The following is a 22,814-nucleotide window of genomic DNA, read 5'->3' as shown; positions in this document are numbered from 1 at the left end:
TCCCTTCCCACATACCCTACCTTATGCATCTCTTCAATCTGGCTGTTCCTGATAATAAACTGACGATCTAATAAGTAAAATGTTTCTCTGAGTTCTATGAGCCACTCTAGCAAATTAATCAAATCAGTGAAGGGGTCACTGGGAACCCCTGATTTAAAGTCAGTTGGTCAGAAAGGCAAAAGCAAAAGTAACAGCCTGGGTTTGCGACTAGCATCTGCAGGGGGTTGAGGGACGCCAGTCCTTTAAGGACGGAGCCCTCAACCTGTGGAATGGAATGCTATCTTGGAGCAGACAGTATGAGAAGTGGGTTAAACTGTAGGACGCCCAGCCGGTGTCCTGCAGAACTGCTCACTGATGTAGGGAAAACCACCCCACACACATGTTGGAATTGGTACCAGAACCTATGTACACACATTTTAGAAAGATTTCTTTTGTAAACGGTTCCAGTGAAAACCACTGCTCTACCACAGGTTTCTCCGAAAAAACATACAGAAGGAACAAAGGCCTCTTTCTCCAGTAAGGCCAAAACAAAGAGCTATGATAAATAAAGTTTTAAAATCAGTGATGTGAAATTTATGAGAGCACTATTACAAAACTGTTCACAGCTACAGACACAAAGGAGTGAACAAGTAACAAACAGCAACTTTTTACAACATACCCACAAAGATCAGTACTTTAGAGGATTTTTGATATACAGGAGCAAGTCATTAAACCAGTAAACAGAGTTTTTGAAAAGAGCACATGATGTCAAATGAAAACTAAAAGGTACAAACACAAGCTTTTATTGGCCTCAGAATAAAGAAGCTCACATGAGTATTTCTTATCAATCAAACTTCATGAAGATATTCAATTATTTAGTCTTGCAGTTTGCAATAAACCTTAAGCTGTACAGTTTTTATGCCCTACAGAAAATTAAAGACTACAAAATAACAGAATTGACATTTTTTGAGCACTATGAATACAAAGCTTCAAAAGTGAAACTGTAATGATTTTAATTATATACACTCATCACATAAAGACAAGGTAAAACTAACAATAATTTACAGAATTTACACTCAGCAGCTCAAGATGCTTAAAACAAACAAAAACTAAAGCATAAAAAAATCTCTGGGAGGGGAGAGCAATATACTAGGATCCGAGAATGAAAATGTGCTTCAAATTATTGATAACCTGCCAGTATAAACCTCTACTTATTTAAGATGAACAATATTAAGTATCAATCAATAGGTAAAGGAGTTATAAATACAATTAGAATTTTAAAGATCTGCAAAATATTTACCAAAGCCTACAAAATACTGAGCTTAAAAAGTCTTATTTTAAAAAAGTGAGTTAAGTATTTGTCTTTATTATTATTCCAACCAACATAATTTAAACTCAAAAGATGTCCCAAATTTGAACACGGATGGGATATTTGACAAATTCAAGGCATCAATAATTTTTCTGGGTAAATAATGGTATTATAGCTGTATTTTTTTTAAAAAACCATTACTCTTTAGAGATACATGCTAAAATATGTACAGATGAAATCATAAATGATGGGATTTGCTTTAATAAGGATGGAGAGGTGAGAACAAGAGCATAGGGAATGACATGTAAAGGCTATGAGTTGAAAATGGATGAAACTGAGTGATGGATACATACAGGCTCATTATACCTTTGTACACGTTTGAACTTGTCTAAAAAAAAAAGAAATATCCCACAAATTAAATCACGTGCGTGTGGTGTGTTAAAAGCTGACGTGTGGTGTATTAAAAGCTGACGTGTAGTTTTTAAAAATATTTTCCAAAATGTTATAGCAATACTTTCTATTACCATAAAAGACAAATTAAGCTGAACACAGTTGCTTTAAAACTGTTTAAACACCTTTATGTGGCCAGTTATAACCTAGAAATGCAGTGAAAACTTCGAAAGAACTTACTTGGTGTGAAAGCAAATCTGTGCTTGCATAATTCACAGTATTCTTTTCGACTGTGTTTCAGCCACTGAACTAAGCTGCAATTACAAATACATTCATAAGTATAGTGTTTATAACAAAAAAACTTTTAAGGTTTCATTGAAAACTAATATTGCTTTACTAAAATTTTACATATCACAGAACTTTTACAATTTTAAATTTAGAAAGTCCTAAACTTTTTATCATTAATGCCCTCTAAGAGTACAGAATTATAACAGATAAAGATAAAAATGACATGTATTTCCTCTATTAAAAAGCAGTTTCAATTAACTGAACAATTAACTAATCAAAGTAAATTGTAACGTCCTCAAAGATAACTGAATATAGAAGAACCTCCAAGCATCAACATCAGTTCTAATATTGGTCTAAGGATACTGCTACCTGGTGGCTAGGTCTATCACTAATTGGCTGGCTGTGTGACATAGAACAAGTTACTTAACCTTTCAATGCTTCAGTTCCCTCATCTGAATAATCATAAAATCATAATCATACTCCACCTTGCAGTTTTGTTGTAAGGATTAAATGAGTTAAAATGTATACAAGCACTGAGTTATTACCTTACACAAAGCATTTCCTAAATGTAAACTATAATCATGCCAAGCAAAACTACAACACCATAACACTTCCCACGAACATAAGCTCTCCATGGTAGAAATAAACAAATGGGTACTCACGTGCATCTGAAAGACAATATACCAAAATGACATGGCATGGTAATAAGAAATATGGGTAATTTCCAAATTTTCACAGAAAAAATTTTAAAGAAATAACTAGTTACAGAGAAAGTTCACTGAAACAGTATCCCTTATATAGATGACAGAAAAGCTCCGACATAAAAATTTTCTAAAAGGATGACTCACCATTCTTGATGGATAAACTTAATACTGCCAGTACACACACAAGGATGATAAAGAGGTTTCTCAGGTGTTCCTTCTGACCGACACACTCTACATATGTCTATTAATGAAAAAGAAAAATTGAATTATCTTTGGTTATAACTTTTAAAAAAATAATAGGCCACCAAAAACTAAAATACTGCATGCTAAAGCAAGACTCTATCACTAGGTAAAACATTAATCAACATCATGGAAAACTAAAAAGTGTGAACAGGATGATAATCTAGTATATCTGAAACTTAAAAATTTTCTATTATATAAAAGGTCAACTGTCCCTTTGTATGAGAGCTCTGTAAATAAATCAAAATTGAAAATAACGGAAACTGTGGTTTACTTGAAACTGTACTTTCTCATAACTAACAGATTATAGATAGAAATATGCAAAATCACTTCACCATTCCTGTCCTAACAGTTTAAAGTCTAAAGTCCTAAGTCTGGTCCTTTTTGTGAAGTTTAAATTTCACAAAAACACATCGAAACAGCAGAGCGGCCCTAGAGGGAGAGACAGACAGGAACAGACACACACACAATAGCGTGTGGAGGGGGCACCCCAAGACCACGAAGGCCAGAGAGAGGCGAGCCAGAGGCCACCTTAAGCAGAAACTACGGAAGCTCAGGGCTACGGGTCGGCCACCAAAGGGCAGCAGCTCTTCCTTCACTCCCTCCACCCCCGTCCCAAGTGATTCTCATGGCACTAGCGTCAGTCTTGCCTGGGGTGGCGGGTGAGATACAGATGGCCAAAAGTTATCTCTCAAGCTCGCTTGCTCGGTCCTTAACGCGGTCTTTCTGCAGGACCACCTACCGAAACCTGGTTGCGATTTTCATTTAGACCATCTTCTCAGCAATCCACCAAGACCAAATGCCAACCCCAAGTGGGCAATCTGAGGGGCGATGGGCAGTATGAACAACGGGCAGGGACTTAATGCAAGCTTCTGATCTACTCTCTTACAGGGAATTCCTCATTAATGAGGAATAACTGCAACCCAGAGCCCAGCACTAATGGATTTAATAATGAATCCCCAGCACCTGTCAGACTGGGATACGCACATGCTGAGAAGCGTGGCGCCGTTACAGCCCCTTAAGAGCGTCACAGACTTGTGATTGCTCAATCCTGGGTGGCTAAGCAATATTTGTCGAAGTTAGGGATATCAAGCACTGGGGGTAACCTAAGTGGTGAGCACACTAGTCTCCCCGGTTATCAAGGAGCCAGACAAATCACTCCAGCACCACAGAAAGGCCATGCACCACCACCCACGTAAGAGCTATCAAAGTGCCAATCCTGTCTGTGATGGAGTCGCGTAGGGTTGTCCAGCTTGAGTCAAATTAAGCGCAGACCACACCGCTGTGCCTTCAAATTTCAGCTCTGGAACCAGACACTCCAGCTACCACCATCCGAAGGACTTCAGTTTCCCGTAAGCTGCCAGCAATAAGCTGCCGGCACATTACCGGAAATAACGAGGGCAGTCGGCATTGTTTATGGTCAGACAACATGGGATCAGAATCTCTTCAAACCTCCCATTTTCACCTTCATCCTTAAGTAATGAAAACATCCATGGCAAAAGCTTTCACTCTGGTCAGTCTTACATCAATCTAAGACTTTGAGCTCTAGCGGTGCAGTATGAGCATCCCAGCCATCCCGTCTAATGGGCCTCCACAATCAAATTCCAACACAAACAAAACAGAACCACGCTCCCATTCCAGGATTTCCAGCAGCAGTGTGCAGGCAGCTCGCGCCTGCTTGGAGTACTTTAATTTCTTCAAGTGCACACTTCAGCCCACGGAGACTCGGCTAGAAGCCAGGAGGGCACTGAGAAGTAGGGGGTAGGGATAGGAACGGCGGCTCCCCATCCGCAGACCCGCACGGCAGATCACACAGCATTTTAACTGCACCGAATTCAATACCCTGCCACTGAAGCTGGGGATTACCTCAGCTGCCAGTACCAGATTTGCCACACAACAGATCTGCCTTAAAGGATTTTAAGTGGACTCATTCCGATTACCAGACCTCGAAAGTGTCCAGTGTTGTTTTTCATCACTGCCTCCCCACCCTCAGGTCGCGAGTGGCAAATCTGCTACCTTCCTAGGTTGGAGTAGTCGATTACCAGGCTTCCTGTATGGAATCGAATCCAGATTTCCCATCACCCGAATTCCCAGTCACGGTGGTTGCCATGGTACGCAAAACGGCTCCTTAATAGGGCCACAGAACGTGCAATCCTGGTCATCTAGAATCATCAGAGCAGAGCTGCTGATGCCCATGGGCATGGATTAGTTCTAGAATTACCACAGTTCTGCAGGTAGGAGCCAAATAAGCGCTCAAAGTCATTCTCAACATCAGGGTGTCTAAGCCAGAAGTGCTTAGACGGCCGTGGATTAACTTTAGCGACAGGCATGTGCTACGGCAGGATCAACCACTCAGGGTGGGTTTGAGTGCGAGTGTGGGGAGGCAGCTGCAGTCATAGGGCAAAGTGGTTTCCCCCTCATCCTGTCTCCCCGGCCAGCTCTCAGGCAGCTGCGGGAGTAGAAAGTAGGGCGCAGTAGCCAAAGCGCGGCAAGAGGTGTCCCGTAAGCAAGACACAGTGCAGAGGAAAGCGGCAAGAGACACCACTGGGCTTACACGAATGAGGGTCACCACGTCACCCTCCACCAACATGATGACTGGTCAGCCACAAGTTATGCGGCGATGGACTGGGGTGGGGCAGGGACAGCCTTTGTGGGCACACCTGGGCTAGCGGGATGCAGGAACAAACACCGGAAACAGTATCAACATGGGTGTGAACGGCTGATCGGCCGATGCCAGCCGGGTGCCTCCTAGACAGGGACCAGCCCCACAAGGTGACCTAGCCCTGTGTGGCGCAGGGAGCCGCGGCAAGGACATCACAGCGGGAGGCTGAGGGATGTGCCCACCCGCAAGAGACACAACGTCTCCCCACACTCCCATAGCACGGCCGCGAGGGGCAGGTGGGTTGGATGGGACTGGAGAGACAGCACTTCCACTAGCAGGACAGAGAAACACGTGAATACAACCAGACACTGATCTTCAGAAGACTCCATCCTTCTGAAGGACGAACCAATAAACAGAAAACTAAGCAAACACAACAAATCTAAATCAAGGCCCAGAGCTCTGCTCGACAGTCTAAAGTACAGGACTGGACTCACCTTGCCCTGCAAGGTCAAAACTATTTTCACCATAACACTAATAGTGTTTTACTCTCATTGTCTTGCCAGTGTACAGTGGAGTTTTCCAGAGGCTACATGAGACACCTGTTTGAATGCAGCTGCCTCCCATTAAACGAGACATTTAAGAGGTATGTAAATATAAAACAAATCCACTCTTCTCACCAATATTTTGGGTTTGGAATATACAGTTATTTTCATGAAAAAAATTTTATATTAACACATAATGAGTGTGTTAAGTGAATAAATATTTCTAAATTTTTTTATTCTCTTATACGGCAATTAAAAGCTCTTCTGAATCTTTTAGAAGAATTTACAGGGATCCTGAGACCAAAAGAGTTTGAGAACCACTGCTCTATCGTAGTGGTATGTTTAGGTATGCTGATAGATAGATAGACAGATTTTGCTCACAGAACATCTGAAAAAAATCAGAGAATAACTATGGTTCTCTCAAAATACACATATGCATACAATTATCATTATTGTATCAGGGACTTCACAAGCTCCACTGATTATAAAAGTAAAAGGGAAGGGAACATTAGACTTCTGAATCACTTTGTTTTACATGGATATCTTTTACATAATAATAAAAGTGGAAATCATATAATAATCAAAATGCAAAATAAACCAAAAACAAATCAAATGAACCTGTGTATATCAAGCTTAATCACAGAAAATAATTACTTTAGACTTTAAAACATGGTAATATATCCTCAAGTAGGCTATATCCAAAGACAGAGGGAACTATAAAGAAATCCTAAAGAGAATTCAGTAATCATCATGTTAATAGTAATAATATTGATTGTTACTTTAAAACTTGGAGGAAAAAGACAGTAAGTATGATACTGGTATTGTGGTTATTTGTTTAAAAAAAATTATCTCTTAGAATACGTAAGTATTCATGGATGAAAAGATATCGTATCTGGGATTTCCTTTAAAACAATCCAGCAGAAGTGTGGGGAGGCAAGAGATAAAAGAATTGAGATAAAAGAATTATCAACCATATGCTTGTATCTGTTGAATCCAGATGCTGGTTATATGGAAGTTTATTACATTAATCTATTTGTGAGAGTTTTAAATTTTGTATAATGAAACTTTAAAAAAAACAATCAAAGGTTAACATGCAATTTGTAAATATCATAGCTGAACTTTCACTTTACTAACACTACCAAGTCCTATTTGTTTGTTTGTTTGTTTATTTATTTATGGCTGCGTTGGGTCTTTGTTGCTGCACACTGTCTTTCTCTAGCTGCGGTGAGTGGGGGCTACTCTCTGTTGCAGTGCACGGGCTTCTCATTGCGGTGGCTTCTCTTGCTGGGGAGCACGGGCTCTAGAGCACAGCCTCAGTAGTTGTGGCGCACAGGCTTAGTTGCTTGGCGGCATGTGGGATCTTCCCAGACCAGGGCTCAAACCCGTGTCCCCTGCACTGGCAGGCGGATTCTTAACCACTGTGCCACCAGGGAAGCCCACCAAGTCCAATCTTATCAGTGAAGTTCTTTAGCAGGAGGTCTTTGCATGTGGTTTATTTAACATACACACACAAATGTGAAAACTCATGTTAGCAATTTTCCTATTTCACTGACCATGTTTTTCAAAATGTGTTAAAACTTTCACTGGCTATATCTTCATCAGGGAAAGAAAGCAAAATAAGATCTAAATAATCTGCCTCAACATTCCTAAAAGCCTACTGCTATGCAACCCACAACCCATTTCTATTAAAACCATTTCATCTAAATGACTCTAATACAGAATCTGGTCCGAGAAACAACATCACAAATCTCTTTTGCAGTACTGACTCTTGTGTTTCCCCACATGATGAAGTTGTGACTGAGTTTTGCTCAAGAGTACTTTATGTATAAATATTTCCCTAAATGGAAAGGCAAAGATTGTTGCTATAAATCAACCAGAATGGTGATAAGCCTCAGCTATAAAACTCTTCAAGGCAAACACTCAGCTGTTTAGCAGGCCCTGAGCCACACCTGATTCGGTGTGGCTTATCCACTCCTTATCAGGGAAATGGAGGTCAGGAAAAGCTACCTAAGAGATAGGCTGCAACTGCCATTGCTCTATATCCTCAACTCAATTTCCTTAGCTAGTCCGTGCGTATGGAGTAGAAGCAATGGAAGGTTCTTCCCTGCCAATCTATATTCCAGGAGAAAAATCTGAAACAAGGCACAGGTATATAAAGGTCATAGCTAAACATTTATTCTGGAAGAATACATAAGAAACTATTAACAGTTGCTACGTTGTGGGGATCAGGGTTGAGGGAAAGAAGTTCTTTCCTTATTTTATAAGTGTATGTTGCCTATAGTGCAGGTGTACCTAGGCATCCATGGATGGATTGCTTCCAAGAGCCCCCATGTATCCCAAAACTCCAGGGCACTCAAGTCCCATAGTTGGCCCTCCACATCTGCAGGTTCTGTCCACATCCACGGATTCAAGCAAATTCAGATGAAAATTCTGATCTGCAGTTGGTTGAATTTACAGATGTGACACCCACGAATGGGACAGGGGCCAACACCATATAAGTACTGGAAAAGATCCGCATATAAGTGGACCCAAGTAGCTCAAACCAGTGTTGCTGAAGGATCAACTGTATATATTTGTGTAGTATTTTGCTAATATCTTACTTAAAATTAATAGTTTCCTATATACATATGTTCAAAGACATGTACAAGAATGTTCATAGCAGCTCTATTCATAATAATGCCTCCAAAATGGAAACCACCCGAATTGCCTAAATTTGGCAAATAAATTTAGATAAATAAATTTTGGTATATTCACATAATTTAATACTTCATGGCAAAAACAATAAACCAACCAAAACCACAAACCACAATTTGGATTTATCTCACAAAATGATGTTGAGTGATAAAGAACCCCAGACACAAAGAGTACCTACTCCTATATAATTCCACATGTAAAAAAATTCAGAAACATGTAAAACACATATCATTTAGAAAATAAGGATAAAGGTTCGCTCTAGAGAAAGGCAGCAATAAAGACTAAAAGACGAATGAAGATTCTACACCAAGATGAAATAGTAGGAGTTTTCTGCCTACTCCTCCTGCCAAGGACAGCTAAAAACCCCGGATATTATAATACAAAACAAACATAAGAAGACTCTAAAAGGTGAAGAGAAGGCAGATCAGCAAAAGAAGCTGGGACGCCAAGGAACCACAAGGCAGTGAGTTCTCTGGATTTGTGTTTTGCCTCAAGTATCCTGGACTGGAGGCTGAGGTGGAGAAGCTGGCAAGGTAGAAACACCAATGAGAACAGACAAAAAAAATTCCCCCCAAAAGCTTGCTCTCTCTCTAGCCAAAGGACCAGGGAAGGGCAACTCAGCAAGACAGAAAACTTGAGACAGTAACTACTGCTGTACCCCAGCCAAACAGTACAAGAAAAAAATTCGACCCTACCATCACCTCTGACAGTCAAGAACAAGTGGGGAGTAGACTTAAGATTAGCAAACTCTATTTCTAATCCTAGCCCAACTATATTATCAAGCAAGTTAATAAGGAAATGAGGATTTAAAACCTAACCCCCAATTCCAAAAGACAACTTTTGGACGTTATCATACACAACCTGTTTATGTGATCAAGTTTCCTTGAATGTTTTATTTTTTCATAATTTAATGTCAATATCTTATATATATCTACTATCTACCGCTCCAAATTTATAATTTTCTTCCTTTTGAACAGTAGATTTGCTCCCTCTAACGAAACACATTACTGAAATATAAGGGTAAAACTAACTAGTACAACAGCTAAGTAAGAAGTAGTTTTATTACTAGTGAAGCTGGATATTTCCACATTTTGCCATGTTCTCTTTGTGAACTATCTATTTAAATTCTTCGTCCAGCTTACTAATTCGCTCTTAACAATAAGAAAATAGTCCAAAAAAATTCAGCAAAGGATTTGAACAGATACTTCAGCAAAGAAGGTCTACAAATGGAAACAATGCTGACTCATTAAGGAAATGCAAATTAAAAACAAAGTTAAGATGCTGATGACTGTACAACAATGTGCTTATATTTAATGCCACTGAATCAGACACTTCAAAATGGTTAGAATGGTAAATTTTGTTATGTAAATTTTACATTAACAACAAAGCTTAAACCACAGTAAGATTACCACTACATACCTATTAAAATAACAAAAATAAAAACATATATACTCTTACCATACATCCAGCAATCCTATTCCTAGGTATTAACCTAGTAAAATGAAAACTTATGTTTGCACAAAAACCTATGTGAATTTCATTCATAATTCTCCCAGACTGGAAACAACCAACCCAAGCATTCCACAACTGGGGAATGGATAACTGTGGCACATCCCTACAATAGAATACTACTCAGCAATAAAAATGAACAAACTGCTGATACAGGCAACAATGTGACTATATCTTAAATGCATTATGTTAAGCTGAAAGAAGCCAGACTCAAACAGCTACATACTGTTTAATTCCACTTATGACATTCTGGAAAAAACAAAACTATACAGACAGAAACAGATCAGTGGTTGCCAGGTCTGGGGGTGGAGCTGACCATAAAAAGACACGAAGTTATTTTGGGGAGTGAAAGAACTATTCTATATTTTGATTGTGGTGGCTACATGACTATTGCACTTGTCAAAAACTCAGAGACATTAAATAAGGAAGACTTTAAATACACTTTAATTTTAATAAAATCAGGTTTTCTACAGTACTAGTGTCTAAACAGACATAGAGAAAAAGAACAAATGAGAAAAGGTAACGACATGGAAAAAAATTAGTTCCCTCTCTAAAATGTGTTCTAATGAAGTTGTAGATTGAAATATACCCCAATGAGCACATTTATTTCATCCGACCAGGTAGGAATTAATGTTGCTAGGGACTGTGGAAATCATCAGCATTGGTCATCAAATATTTTTGGCATTCTACTTTCTGGGTATGTGGCAGTACTGCACTTCCCTGTCACCTCTGAAATTATACCTGAACATGTGACTTGCTTTAGTCAATGAAATATGAGTTATAGTGATGTGCCATCACTTCTGGATAGAAGTCTTTGGGCACCAATAAACACAATCCATCACACTGCATTTTCTTGCCTGAACAATTGTGGAATCATGTACTAAGCCATGGTCTCCAATCTAGATCTCCAAGTGACCAGCATTATTCGCAGGAGAATCTCTCCCCAGCCACACTGGACGTGATGTCAGTGAGAAACTTAAAGCAACCTTCTGTTGCTCAGGTTTGGGGGAAGTTTGTGACTAAGACATAAATTAGCCTATCCTGTTTTATAAAAGATCTTAGCTGCTTCACAAAACAAAAACTAAAACAAGCACAACCACCACCAACACAGAAAGTCAAAGAAAACTCTTTTCACCATCTTTCCGTGCTACCGCAATGGTGTGCATGAATGACCTGGCTGATGCTCTCAAGAGCATTAACAATGCTGAAAAGAGAGACGAATGCCAGGTTCTTGTCAGGCTATGCTTCAAAATCATCTGGTTTCTAACTGTAATGATGAAGCATGCTTACATTGCCAAATTTCAAATCACTGATGATCACAGAGCTGGGAAAATTATTGTGAACCTCAAAGGCAAGTTAAACAAGCATGGAGTGATCAGGCCCAGATTTGAAGTGCAACTCAAAAATCTAGGAAAATGTCAAAATAACCTACTTCCATTCTTCTAGCTTGGTTTCACTGTACTGACAACCTCAGCTGGCAGGACAACCATGAAGAAACAAGACAAAAACACATAGGAGAGAAATCCTGTAATTTTTTTTCCTAGGAGTATATAACAATGTGCAAATAAAATGCCTCAATGGAGAAAAGGGGTGGGGAGTCAAAGAAAAAATAATCTATTTTGTTTACTAGGATCAATCCCACTACCCAAAACTTCAAGACAATAACAAGGCCAAGGGTACAAAAGGAGAGTGCAGTCTACAAAAGGTGCAGCCTGAGGCCCTTCACTAAAAATGAAATAATGTTCTGTGGTGGAGTAAGGCTCCACCAAATTTACATGCAGTAAAATTACAAATCTTGCTCAGGCCAAAGTAAAATCAATGCACTCTGCTGGTTATGAATGCAAACTTACCTAGAACAATAAAGCAAAGCTCTTCCTGGTTTTCAAGGGTAAATTTCTTCTGTTAACTCCTATGGCAACTTTTGTTGCTTTATTTGAATACTTAATATCTTCACAAAGCATACCTTTTAGAAGTTCCTAGCACAGTACCTAGCTCAGTAAAGTTTTTTTTGAATGAAACCTTCAAGTCCTTAGTGACTGAATATGGAGACAGCCCATGAGATGAAAGGGAGGGGGAACACCCAATAGTGTGAGAGGTTATCAAGTTGTTGCCAGCTGTGGAAGTCAACACCCATTCAAGGCTAGCCCATCCCGTTAGTTTTCTTAGCCAAAAATCCAGTTCACCAAATATATTCTAAGTATCTACTATGAGAAAAAATGCAAAGCAACTCTTAAAGCTTTGGGTACATCTTAACTCTTAAGCCACTGTCTACCCTGAAAATTGTTTCACATAAGGTTTCAAAATGTTTCCACTTTCCTTCTGCTGATAAACTAGTGATAATTTAATAAACAAAGGGTTTAATACACTTTATTTTTTAGAACAGATTACACTTACAGAAAATGTGAGGAGACAGTACAATGCTCCCCCGTACACAGTACCCAGTATCCCCTCTTATTAACATCCTACATTAGGATGGTAGTTCTACTACACTTAATGAAGCCATAATGACACACTATCATTAACTAAAATCAACGGTTTATTCAGATTTCCTTGATCTTTACCTAATGTCATTTTCTGTTCCAGAATCCACATTACATTTATTTGTCACGTCTCCTTAGTCGTCTCTTGGCTCTGGCAGTGTCTCACACTTTCCTTGTTTTTGATGACTTTGATTTTTTTTTAATTAATTTATTTTTTGTGTGCATTGCATCTTCGTTGCTGCACGAGGGCTTTCTCTAGTTGCGGTGAGCAGGGGTTACTCTTTGTTGTGGTGTGCAGGCTTCTCATTGCGGTGGTTTATCTTTGTTGCGGAGCACGGGCTCTAGGCACGCAGGCTTCAGTAGTTGTGGCTCGTGGGCTCAGTAGTTGTGGCACACGGGCATAGTTGCTCCGTGGTATATGGGATCCTTCCAGACCAGGGCTCGAACCCCTGTCCCCTGCATTGGCAGGCAGATTCTTAACCACTGCACCACCAGGGAAGTCCCCAGAACTGGTTTGATGTTTTTGCTCATGATTAGAGTGGGGCTATGGGTTCTGGGGAGGAAAATCACATAGGTAAAGTGCCATTTCATCACAGAATATGAACGGTACATTATCAACATGATTTTTATGACTGTTAATGTTGACCTTGATTCACCTGGTTGCAGTAACAAAGGATTTTTAATAGCTGATTAACAAAAATTTTATAATTAGTAGCTACGATTACAGTAAACAAATATTAAAAATACATTATTAAGAAGTATTATTCAAAATATCTGTGGATAACCTATATAGCTAAAACCAGAAGTGTGGCTACATAAATTGTGGTACATTCACTACACAAATGTCTATAATCCCTTAAAAATAGCAAATATTAACAGTTATATGACAATATGGAAATCTGCATAATGTTAAGTAAACAAAGCAGGAATAAAAAAATGAATACACACTGTCCTTAGAACTAGGGAAAAAACCCAAAACAGCCTAAAAGAGAAAATACAAAAAATGATAGCCATTATATTGGTTAGATGAGAACATGCGTGATTTCCTTCCCGTTTTCCCAAAGTTTCTACTGTTTCATTGCTACTTTTACAATTACAAGAAAATTTTAACTGCTAAAATTCTGTGAAAAACACTTCCATTTTGACTGTGAAAGTATACCTATTTTTTTTTACCATGGATTTGGTAATTAGGCCTTGAAAGCATACATTTAAATTCCAATTCTCCATATATCCCAATTCTCCATATATCCCAAAGCTTAGTTATTTCTTATCTCTCCAGATTACTGATCATTACAAAACTAACATTCACCTATACTATTGCTCCTGGAAGCCTGAAAACTACATCTGCCTTGTTGACTAGGCTTGAGTTACATGCTTTCAATGAGAAGCTCTTCTGTGGGATCATAAGATGGTGGGAAGGTGTAAAGCCATTTCCTACTTCTGGCTCTAAAAACAGCAGTGGCAGCTAACTGCAGGTACTGTGGACTCCTGCAGTAGTTAGAGTTCGTGGTGAGGATTTTGCCAGCAGTGGGCAAATGCAAATTCAGCAGCACAGGCAATAACTCCCAAGTTTTAGCAGGAGTGTGCCAAGTATCAATGTACTGAATATTTCCTCTCAGCTCCAAATTTATCCTTCAGTACCACCTGTTCAGTGATAAGAGATTGGACTCTTTTAAAGAGTTTTTAAAAATAAATTTGTCGGTAGAGGGTGCTGAAGGGACCACACAGGAGGACTGGAGCCCTCCTTGCTCACGCTGCCCTGTCAGTAGGTTTGCTTTAGTATCCAACTTCTCACAGCCCTACTGATAACAGCTCAACACACTCCAGGCCTTGAGTCCACAGTGGTACCCTAACTCTGTCTGCATGCCTACCCATCAACCTTGAGTCTCCTGCATCCACCCTGGAGGGTTGTTTCCTGCTCACCCAGAAACTGTGAACTAGCTCTGGCTTGGACAACTCCATACTTCTCCAATGAGGTCTGAACCACAGCTGTGAGGAGGGGCCCTCACCCCTCCCCAGTCTGTCCTTACTTGGACATTTTCCCTCAGGCCCACAGTACACTTTACAGTAGTCCTTACATCTTTATAATTATTCTCTAATCATAGGTTAACAATTCTTTCAACTTCCTCTAGTTAAGTTACTGTGTTTTCTGTCTCCTCACTGGATCCAAAGTGCCAAGGAAAAAGAAGATTCAAAGAAGAACCAAGTGGAAATTTTAGGTGAAAAATACAGAGAGTGTGGACTCACTCCTGGACTCAGGCTCAACAGCAGTGTTTGTCTCAAGAAAAAGCACTTGTATTACTCTTTGGAGTTACCAGCTGAACTAACTGCTTCCCCACCCCCACCCCCCACGAAACACCATTTTTACTATGGAAAAAAACAAAACAACAACAAAATGACAAACAACGGTTATTCAGACAGATTTGGGTATTCGGCAGGCATTGTGTCACAAAAGAATGAAGTGAGCCTAAGAACCAAGGAAAACACTGACAATATTTGCTGCCACTGACAAAAATAAAACTTTCAAGCAAATATTAGGATTTTAGAAAACCTACATCCACCACAATAAGAACGACAGCTTCTCCAATACCTAAAGCCTTTTTGAGATACGTGGTGACGTTAATGAATGTGACTTTTATGTTACACAGGAAAATGTGTCAAGATTTGGAAGATTTGCATAACTTGATCCAACAGCTACCAAATAATCAATACATGAGGTTACAAAGCCATGCATGAGTAAAAGACAATGGATTTTAAAAAACAGTTTTACTGAGGAATAACGGACATGCAATAAAATACGCTTACTTAGAGGTTATCACTTGATACGCTTGACACTGGTAAAACTGTCACCACAATCAAGATAATGAACATATCCATCACCACCAAAATTAACTCATGCCCCTTTGTAATCCACCTTCATCTCATCCTTTTCTCACCCATCTTGTTCCCTCCCAACTAATTGTTTTCCACAGCACGTATAACCATCTCATCATGCCACATAATTTACTACATGTTTATTTTCTGTCCTCCCCTCCTCCTCTACCAAGCCAAAAACAAGAACGTAGGTTCTATGAAAGAAGGGATTTTGTCTATTTTGTTACCAGCCTAGCCCAAGTGCATAAAATAGTGCCTAGCTAGTTAACAGGTGCTCAATAAACACTTGTCAAATAAGTGCATGTATGCTTGCCCGTAAGCATGCCAAAGCAGTGAAAGTTGATCTGTGGCAAGAAGAATGAAGCAGGCATTACTGGAAGCAGAGATGAAAGACCATGTGGTTCTAGAAAGACAGTAACTAGCTGTCTGGTTCTGACAACTTCCTATCCTTTTAACTCATTACTTCCAAATCTAAGTCACCTCAAGGTTTTACCATAATAGATATAGAACATGATCAACTATGATAAAGTTCAGCTTCATCCCTTCCCAATGAATATGACTCATAAAGCATAAAGAACAATTGTTTTGGCAGTCCATAAAAATAGGCTGCTAAGATTTTATACTACATTCTGCTAGTGTGAGCAGTAATTTAGAAAAATGAAAAACATCAGCTCTATATACCACTGGGCTGAAATGAGAGCACCCTACTATGGCAAAACGTTTAATATCTTAATGAGAGTTTCATACATCAATACTTGCAACATTTACTCCAATGTTGCAGTGCTTTTACTTTTAAAAAATGTATATCCTTGAGCAAAGAACAGATTTTTTTTTTAAACTGAAAAATATCAGTGCTTTGCAGGATCAGATTCCTAGTTGATAAAATGAGGAAGATCTAAGATCTCCTCAAGCTCTGAAGTTCAAATATTTTATGATAGAGAGCAGTTCACCTAACAGAACTTCTTTCAAAATCGGAGTCAATCCTCTTACACCCTGCCCCTGCCTTACCAACTAAGTTTACATCATATTCTAAATGCTTTGTTGTCATTTCAACAACTTTTCATTTCTTCTTCACTAGGAGTAGATTCTGTCTCAAGAAACCACTTTCTTTGCTCATCCATAAAAAGCAACTCCTCATCTGTTAAAATTTTATCATGAGATTACAGAATTCAGTCACATCTCCAGGCTCCACTTCTATTTTTCTTGCTATTTGTACCACATCTGCAGTTACTTCCTCCACTGAAGTCCTGAACCCCTCAAAATCATCCATGACAGTTGGAATCAACTTCCAAACCCCTATTAATGTTGCCATTTTTGCCTCTTCCCATGAATTACAAATGTTTTTTTAAATTTTATTTTTTTTTATTAAAGTATAGTTGATTTACAATGTTGTGTTAGAATCACAAATGTTCTTAATGGCATCTAGCATGGTGAATCCTTTCCAGAATGTTTTCAATTTACTTTGTCCAGATCCATCAGAGGAATCATTATCTATGGCAGCTATGGCCTTATGAAATGCATTTCCTAAATAATAAGACTTGAAAGTTGAAATTACTTCTTGATCCATGGGCTACAGAATGGGTGTTGTGTTTGCAGGCATGAAAACAACACTCATCTTGTTGTACATCTCCATCACAGCTCTTGGGTGACAGGTACATTGTCAATAAGCAATAATATTTTGAAAGGAACCTTCTTTTTTTCTGAGCAGTAGGTCTCAACAGTGGGTTTAAGATATTCAGTAAACCATGTTGTAAACAGATGTGCTGTCATCTAGGCTTTGTTGTTCCATCTACCGAACACAGGCAGAGTAGATTAAAAATAATTCTTAAGTGCCCTAGGATTTTTGGAATGGTAAATGAGCAATGGCTTCAGCTTCAAGTCACTAGCTACATTAGCCCCAGCAAGAATCAGCCTGTCCTTTGAAGGTCTGAAGCCAGGCATTGACGTCTCCTCTCTAGCTCTGAAAGTCCTAGGTGGCATCTGCTTCAAATATAAGGCTGTTTCATCTACACCAAAAATCTGTTTTTCAGTGTGACCACCAAGAATTATCTCAGCTGGATCTTCTGGATAACTTGCTGCAGCTTCTACGTCAGTATTTGCTGCTTCACTTTGCACTTTGGTGTTATGGAGACAACTTCTTTCCTTAAACCTCATGAACCAAGCTCTGCTAGCTTTAAACTTTTCTTGTGCAGGTTCCTCAACTTTCTCAGCCTTCTCAGAACTGAAGAGAGTTAGAGCCTTGCTCTGGATTAGGCTTTGGCTTTAGGGACTGTTGTGGCTGGTTTGATCTTCTCTCCAGACAACTAAAACTTTCTCTATATAAGCAATATGGCTGTTTCTTATCATCCATGTGTTCACTGCAGGAACACTTTTAACTTTCCTCAAGAACTTTTCCCTTACATTCACAACTTGGCTAACTGGTGCAAGAGGCCTAGCTTTCAGCCTATCTCGGATTTCAACATGCTTTCCTCACTAATCTTACTTATCTCTAACTTTTGATTTAAAGTGAGAGACATGAGACTCTTCCTTTCACTTGAATACTTAGAGATCATTACAGTTATTAAATGGCCTAATTTAAATATTGTTGAGCCTCAGGGAATAGGGAGGCCCCAAGGAGAAAAAAAGAGACGGGAACAGAAGTTGGTGGGGCAGTGAGAATACACACATTTATCTATTAAGTTCGCTGTCTTTGTGGGCACAGTTCATGGTGTCCCAAAACAATTACAACAGTAAATCACAGATCACCATAACAAATATAATAATAATGAAAAAATCTGAAATATTTAAAAGAATTACTAAGATGTGACACAGAGACATGAAGTGAGCAAATGCTTCAGGAAAAATGGCACCTACAGACTTACTCAATGCAGGGTTGCCACAAACTCTCAATTTGTAAAAACAAATTAATATCTGCAAAGCTCAATAAAATGAACACAATAAAACAAGGCATGGCTGTATTATGAGAATGGATTATAAAACTGTTGATTTTACAAAAATAAAACAATACACTGAACACTTTAGAGATCTTTCATACCTAGCAAACACAAAATATGAAGGGTCAAAATCCATCTGGCAAACAACCAATTTTCTAATAGAATTCAGTCTTGTTTACTACAAATATGAAACATTCTGAGCACTGTAACATCATATATGGTAACATCATATATGGTACCATTAGAGGAAAGCAACAGGCAATTTTTAAGAGCTGGAAGAGCTTAACAATCTCTTTGCAGGTTGGTGTTTCAGATTTCTGTTTGCTCAGATTAACATATTAAAAAACAGATAAGTAAACAACATCATCAGTGTTTTTAACGAGTGATAAAATTTAAAGATTTTTTAAATTTTTATTTTCTTTATGTTTAGCCATATTTTCCAAGTCTCCTACCAAAAAAAAAAGTTTCTTTTATAATCAAAAACCCAATTGCATTTTTTAATTTAAGAAATAACCTGTAATAACTCATTTAGCAAACAGAAGTTTCCAAGCTTTTCGGTGTCTTCACTTTGTCATTTTATCCTGAAATCTTCTGTAATCCTCCCTTTCCTTCCAGCATTTTTTCAAGTTAAATTTACATTAACTTTGAAAATTTCAGAAGACTTCCAATTTGGAATTTTGCAAAATTAGGCATTAGCAGTATTAAAATTCACTTTCATTTCATGACTAACAGTGTCATAAAACAAATGCAAAGTAAAGCTTTGTCAAATTATGTAGATGATTCATCTTATAAAGGGAGTGACAAAAATACAGTCATCTCAACACTGGACACTGGGTATCCACTTATAAATTTAACCACGGAGTCTGACAGATCTGAGTTGGAATCTTGCCTCTGACATCTGTTACCTGTATGACCTTGGGCAAGTTATTTAATCATACTAACCCTCAGTTTCCTCATGTGTAAAAAGGGAATGGTGCCTACCTAACAGTCTTAGGAGAGTTAAATGAGATGTGTATAAAATGTTTAGTGAAGTACATGCCGTCCATCAAGTCCTCAGTAAATGTCAGTTATTTCAATAGAGAACAGTGTTCAAGTCAGTAAATAAATATCATTTGTACCTCACCCTGACTGAGGGGGGTGGGCAGTGCACTAGAAGCACTCAGAAAATATTTCTTTCATGATTCCAGCTTTGCGATTCTGCAATTCATGAATCTTCACTATCATACCGTAAGTGTATGCAATTACTAAGTGCCTAAGCTCAAAGAATGGGAATTTAATAAAACATGCCAGTATATATCAATTGATAAATCAATAAACACATGCATTACTAGACTGAGTCATTAAAATTTGAATCCAAAAGGATGTATGGATGTAGATGGAAATTTACACACTAGGACCACCTGTCAAAAGAAAGTAATTCCTAACCTCCTCAGCAGTTTCACTTTACTATTTTTTCCAAAGGAGTCTCCTGTGGTGATTACCTTTCACTCACAGCACATAATAAAAACAACTGAGCCATAATGAAAGGAAAACTGTGTAATCAGGATACCTAGGTTCAAATCTTTCTCTTACTAGGGTGTGAAACTTGGACAAACTATTAAAATAACTAAACTAACTAACTTCCACACCTATAAAAGATAATAATACCTTCCTACTCCATAGGGATCTTAGATCAAATGTGAAGGCATGTAACTATGCTTTGTAAACTGTCAAGTATAACATGCAAATATCATTACAGTTGAGGTTCTTCCTATCCAAAGAAAGACTTCTTTAAAAAAAATGATAAATTGATCCCCTCCACGCATCACATATACAGACATCAAACTTTTCATCACCCATTACTGCACACCACGATAGTCCCCAACGATCTTCATCTAAAATCATCAAAATCACAACCTGTAAGGTTGCAAGACGCTTATCATATCCCCACATAATAAACCCAAAGCATAAATGTATCTTCACCGATAACCGCAACAACAGGAAAGCGATTAGGAACTTCCTCTATAGACTCACGAAATTATTCGATAAACTCCAAAAAGATAAAACTGCTTAAAAACAACCTAACTACCTTCGCGGGATCAGCAAATGCGTTTCAATAGTCACAGATGTTCAGTCATGTCTTCACTTCTGTATTCAGTTCACAAGAGTCAGCTTGTTCCAGAACAGCCACATCCAAAACACACGCACTCACAAAGCAAAACAGACACACAAAACTCTGCTTATTGGTGCCAGAGACTAAGCACAAAATAAACTACACCGAAACAAAGAGCCTTCCTGCTTCGAATAACCCCGGTGGCCCTGCCTCTGCCTCGCTTAGTAAACAAACAACTAGGGGCCACGCAAGCAGAGGGCAAGGTTTTTAAATACGGAGTCAGTTCACTCCACCAGGCCGTCACCTGGCGGGGTATTTTTCGCTAAGTTTCAGTCAACAAAGAAGTTTTATCGTGAAAGGGTCGGGCCCAGAGAGCGAGGGGCAAAGCGACATAAAGAAAGACAAAACCGAGTGGGGAAGGGCGTGGAAAACGCCCCCAGACTTCGTGCAGCGACCACGGCGCCGTCCCCCCCCCCACCCGGGACTGGCGGGACAGAGGGGGCGGGGAGCCACGCCGGCCGCGGCCACCGCAGCCCGACGCCCCCGGCCCGGGTAGGGGTCCTGGGCTCCGCGCGCGCGCGCGCGGGCGAGAAACGGCCGGGGGCGCCAAGGAGTCACCTCCTGCTCCCTGCCGCCCCTCGAGCCCGCCGCTCGGCGGGCAAACGGCCCGGGCGCCTCATCCCGCCCGCCGGGTCGCGCCGCCGTCCCCACGCGCCCGCCCCAAGCCGAGGCGCCCCCGCCGCTCCGCCCGCCGCCTGCCTCGAGCGCCGCGGACCGGGCGCGGGCCCGGCCCGAACCCGGTCGCCAGAGCAAGGGCGCGGGCGCCGCCGACTTACCTTCCTCGGCGGTGTCCATCTTGTCTGGGGCGGCGAGGGGGGGCGGCGGTGACGCAGCCGCCAAGCTCCCGCGGCGGAGGCCGGAGCCTTCCGGCCGGGGCGGGGGGAAGGGAGGAGGGAGCGGAGCCGGGCCCGGGCAGGTGCGTTGCTCAGGTGCGAAAGAGGAAGCTAGAGGAAGGAGAGAGGGGGACAGGGATAGGGAGAAAGGCTGACAGAAAGCGGGCGAGGGAGGGGAGGGGGAGGGGCGGGGAGGGCGGAGGGGAGAGGCCTGGGCGGGGCGCGGAGGCGGAAGGGGCGGGGCGCGTCAACGACAGGTGCCGTCACTTCCGTCGGCGGCCGCGGCGGCCGTGGCGGCCGTGGCTCCTTGGCTCGGTGGGTGGCGGCCGTGGGGACGTTGCGGCGCCCCTCGCGGACAGCGGGTGGCAACTCTCGCGGGTGGCGGGCCGCACGGGCTTTGTCCCGCGGGCTGCGCGGGGCAATGGGGCTGAAACCTTAGAAGGAGCTGAGTTCTAATGACCCCGAGGGAGGCAACAAAGAAGGCGCAGAGCTGAGGGAGGAGAGCAGCGGGAGCGAGCGCCTGACGGCGAGGTGGCGAGCCCAGCGCCGGCCGGGCACGGTGCAGACAAAAGTGGGTCTCAGAGCTGAAGAGTTAGTTACCTGGGCGCCTGTGAAAATACAAGTTCGGCGTCCCGCTCCCTCCCGCCCCGAGATTCTGGTGCCGCGTGTTTGGAGTCGGCCCAGGGATACGCATTTTTGTTCCCCACGCGGGCACTTCTGATGCACGTTTTGAGGAAGTACTGAAATATCACTGAAATTAAAAAGGCAAGCTCTAACTCTACCACACTCCCTCCCGGGGAAACTTCTTCATTTGACTGGAAGGACTGCTTCAATAACCTGCTTAGGCTGGAGGCTGCAACACTTTCCTCTAAGGGAAATCGGTTCAGATACAGACAGGGCTTGATAACACTGCGTGTCGGACGCTTATCTGGCCAGAGCTAAATTGCTTCGGACTGAGCTCTGCTTCCATCAGTACAGCACCTTTCCTCACTGTAATCCCTGGCTTTTTGTCTAAATGAAGAACTATGTAGAAAATAAAAAGTTAGAAAGGTCACCACTTTTAGAATCGCCTGAGTAGAACTAATGGTGTCTCTAATCCCAAGGAAATCTATTTTAAAGAATATGCAGATGACTTGCATATAGATTAGATACATGATACATTCAGGAATGCTAGCAGTCTCTTTTCCATCTGTGTGAGTGAAGGAGTTGGGAAGACGCCCTCCCCCAAGCCTCATCAACCAGAATGAGACTTAGAATAAAAATAACGAAGTGGAATCCTCTGTAG

At 40.7% G+C, this 22,814-nt stretch overlaps 1 protein-coding gene and 1 pseudogene across 5 annotated transcripts in view; one reads left to right on the top strand and one right to left on the bottom strand.

The window, feature by feature from the left end:
- The window catches only part of MARCHF6 (membrane associated ring-CH-type finger 6), a 76,007-nt gene extending 54,309 nt beyond the window's left edge, over positions 1 to 21,698 (bottom strand). For all 5 annotated transcript variants that reach the window (XR_009539966.1, XM_060146866.1, XM_060146867.1 and 2 more), the window contains exons 1-3: positions 21,473 to 21,698; positions 2,815 to 2,911; positions 1,919 to 1,992 (exon numbers count right to left, since the gene is read on the bottom strand). Coding sequence is in view for 4 of the 5 variants with exons in the window: in XM_060146866.1 (XP_060002849.1) it covers positions 1,919 to 1,992; positions 2,815 to 2,911; positions 21,473 to 21,491 (190 nt within the window). In the remaining variant the exon portion in view is untranslated. The remainder of the gene's footprint in view (positions 1 to 1,918; positions 1,993 to 2,814; positions 2,912 to 21,472) is intronic.
- LOC132518773 (small ribosomal subunit protein uS8-like) lies at positions 11,413 to 21,192 on the top strand (annotated as a pseudogene).
- Positions 21,699 to 22,814: the final 1,116 nt, after the last annotated feature.

Source organism: Lagenorhynchus albirostris, chromosome 3 (assembly GCF_949774975.1).
Source record: "Lagenorhynchus albirostris chromosome 3, mLagAlb1.1, whole genome shotgun sequence".
In the NCBI taxonomy this organism is placed as follows: domain Eukaryota; kingdom Metazoa; phylum Chordata; class Mammalia; order Artiodactyla; family Delphinidae; genus Lagenorhynchus; species Lagenorhynchus albirostris.
The sequence above is the reverse complement of the archived record's forward strand: the minus strand, read 5'-3'. Positions and strand labels throughout refer to the sequence as shown.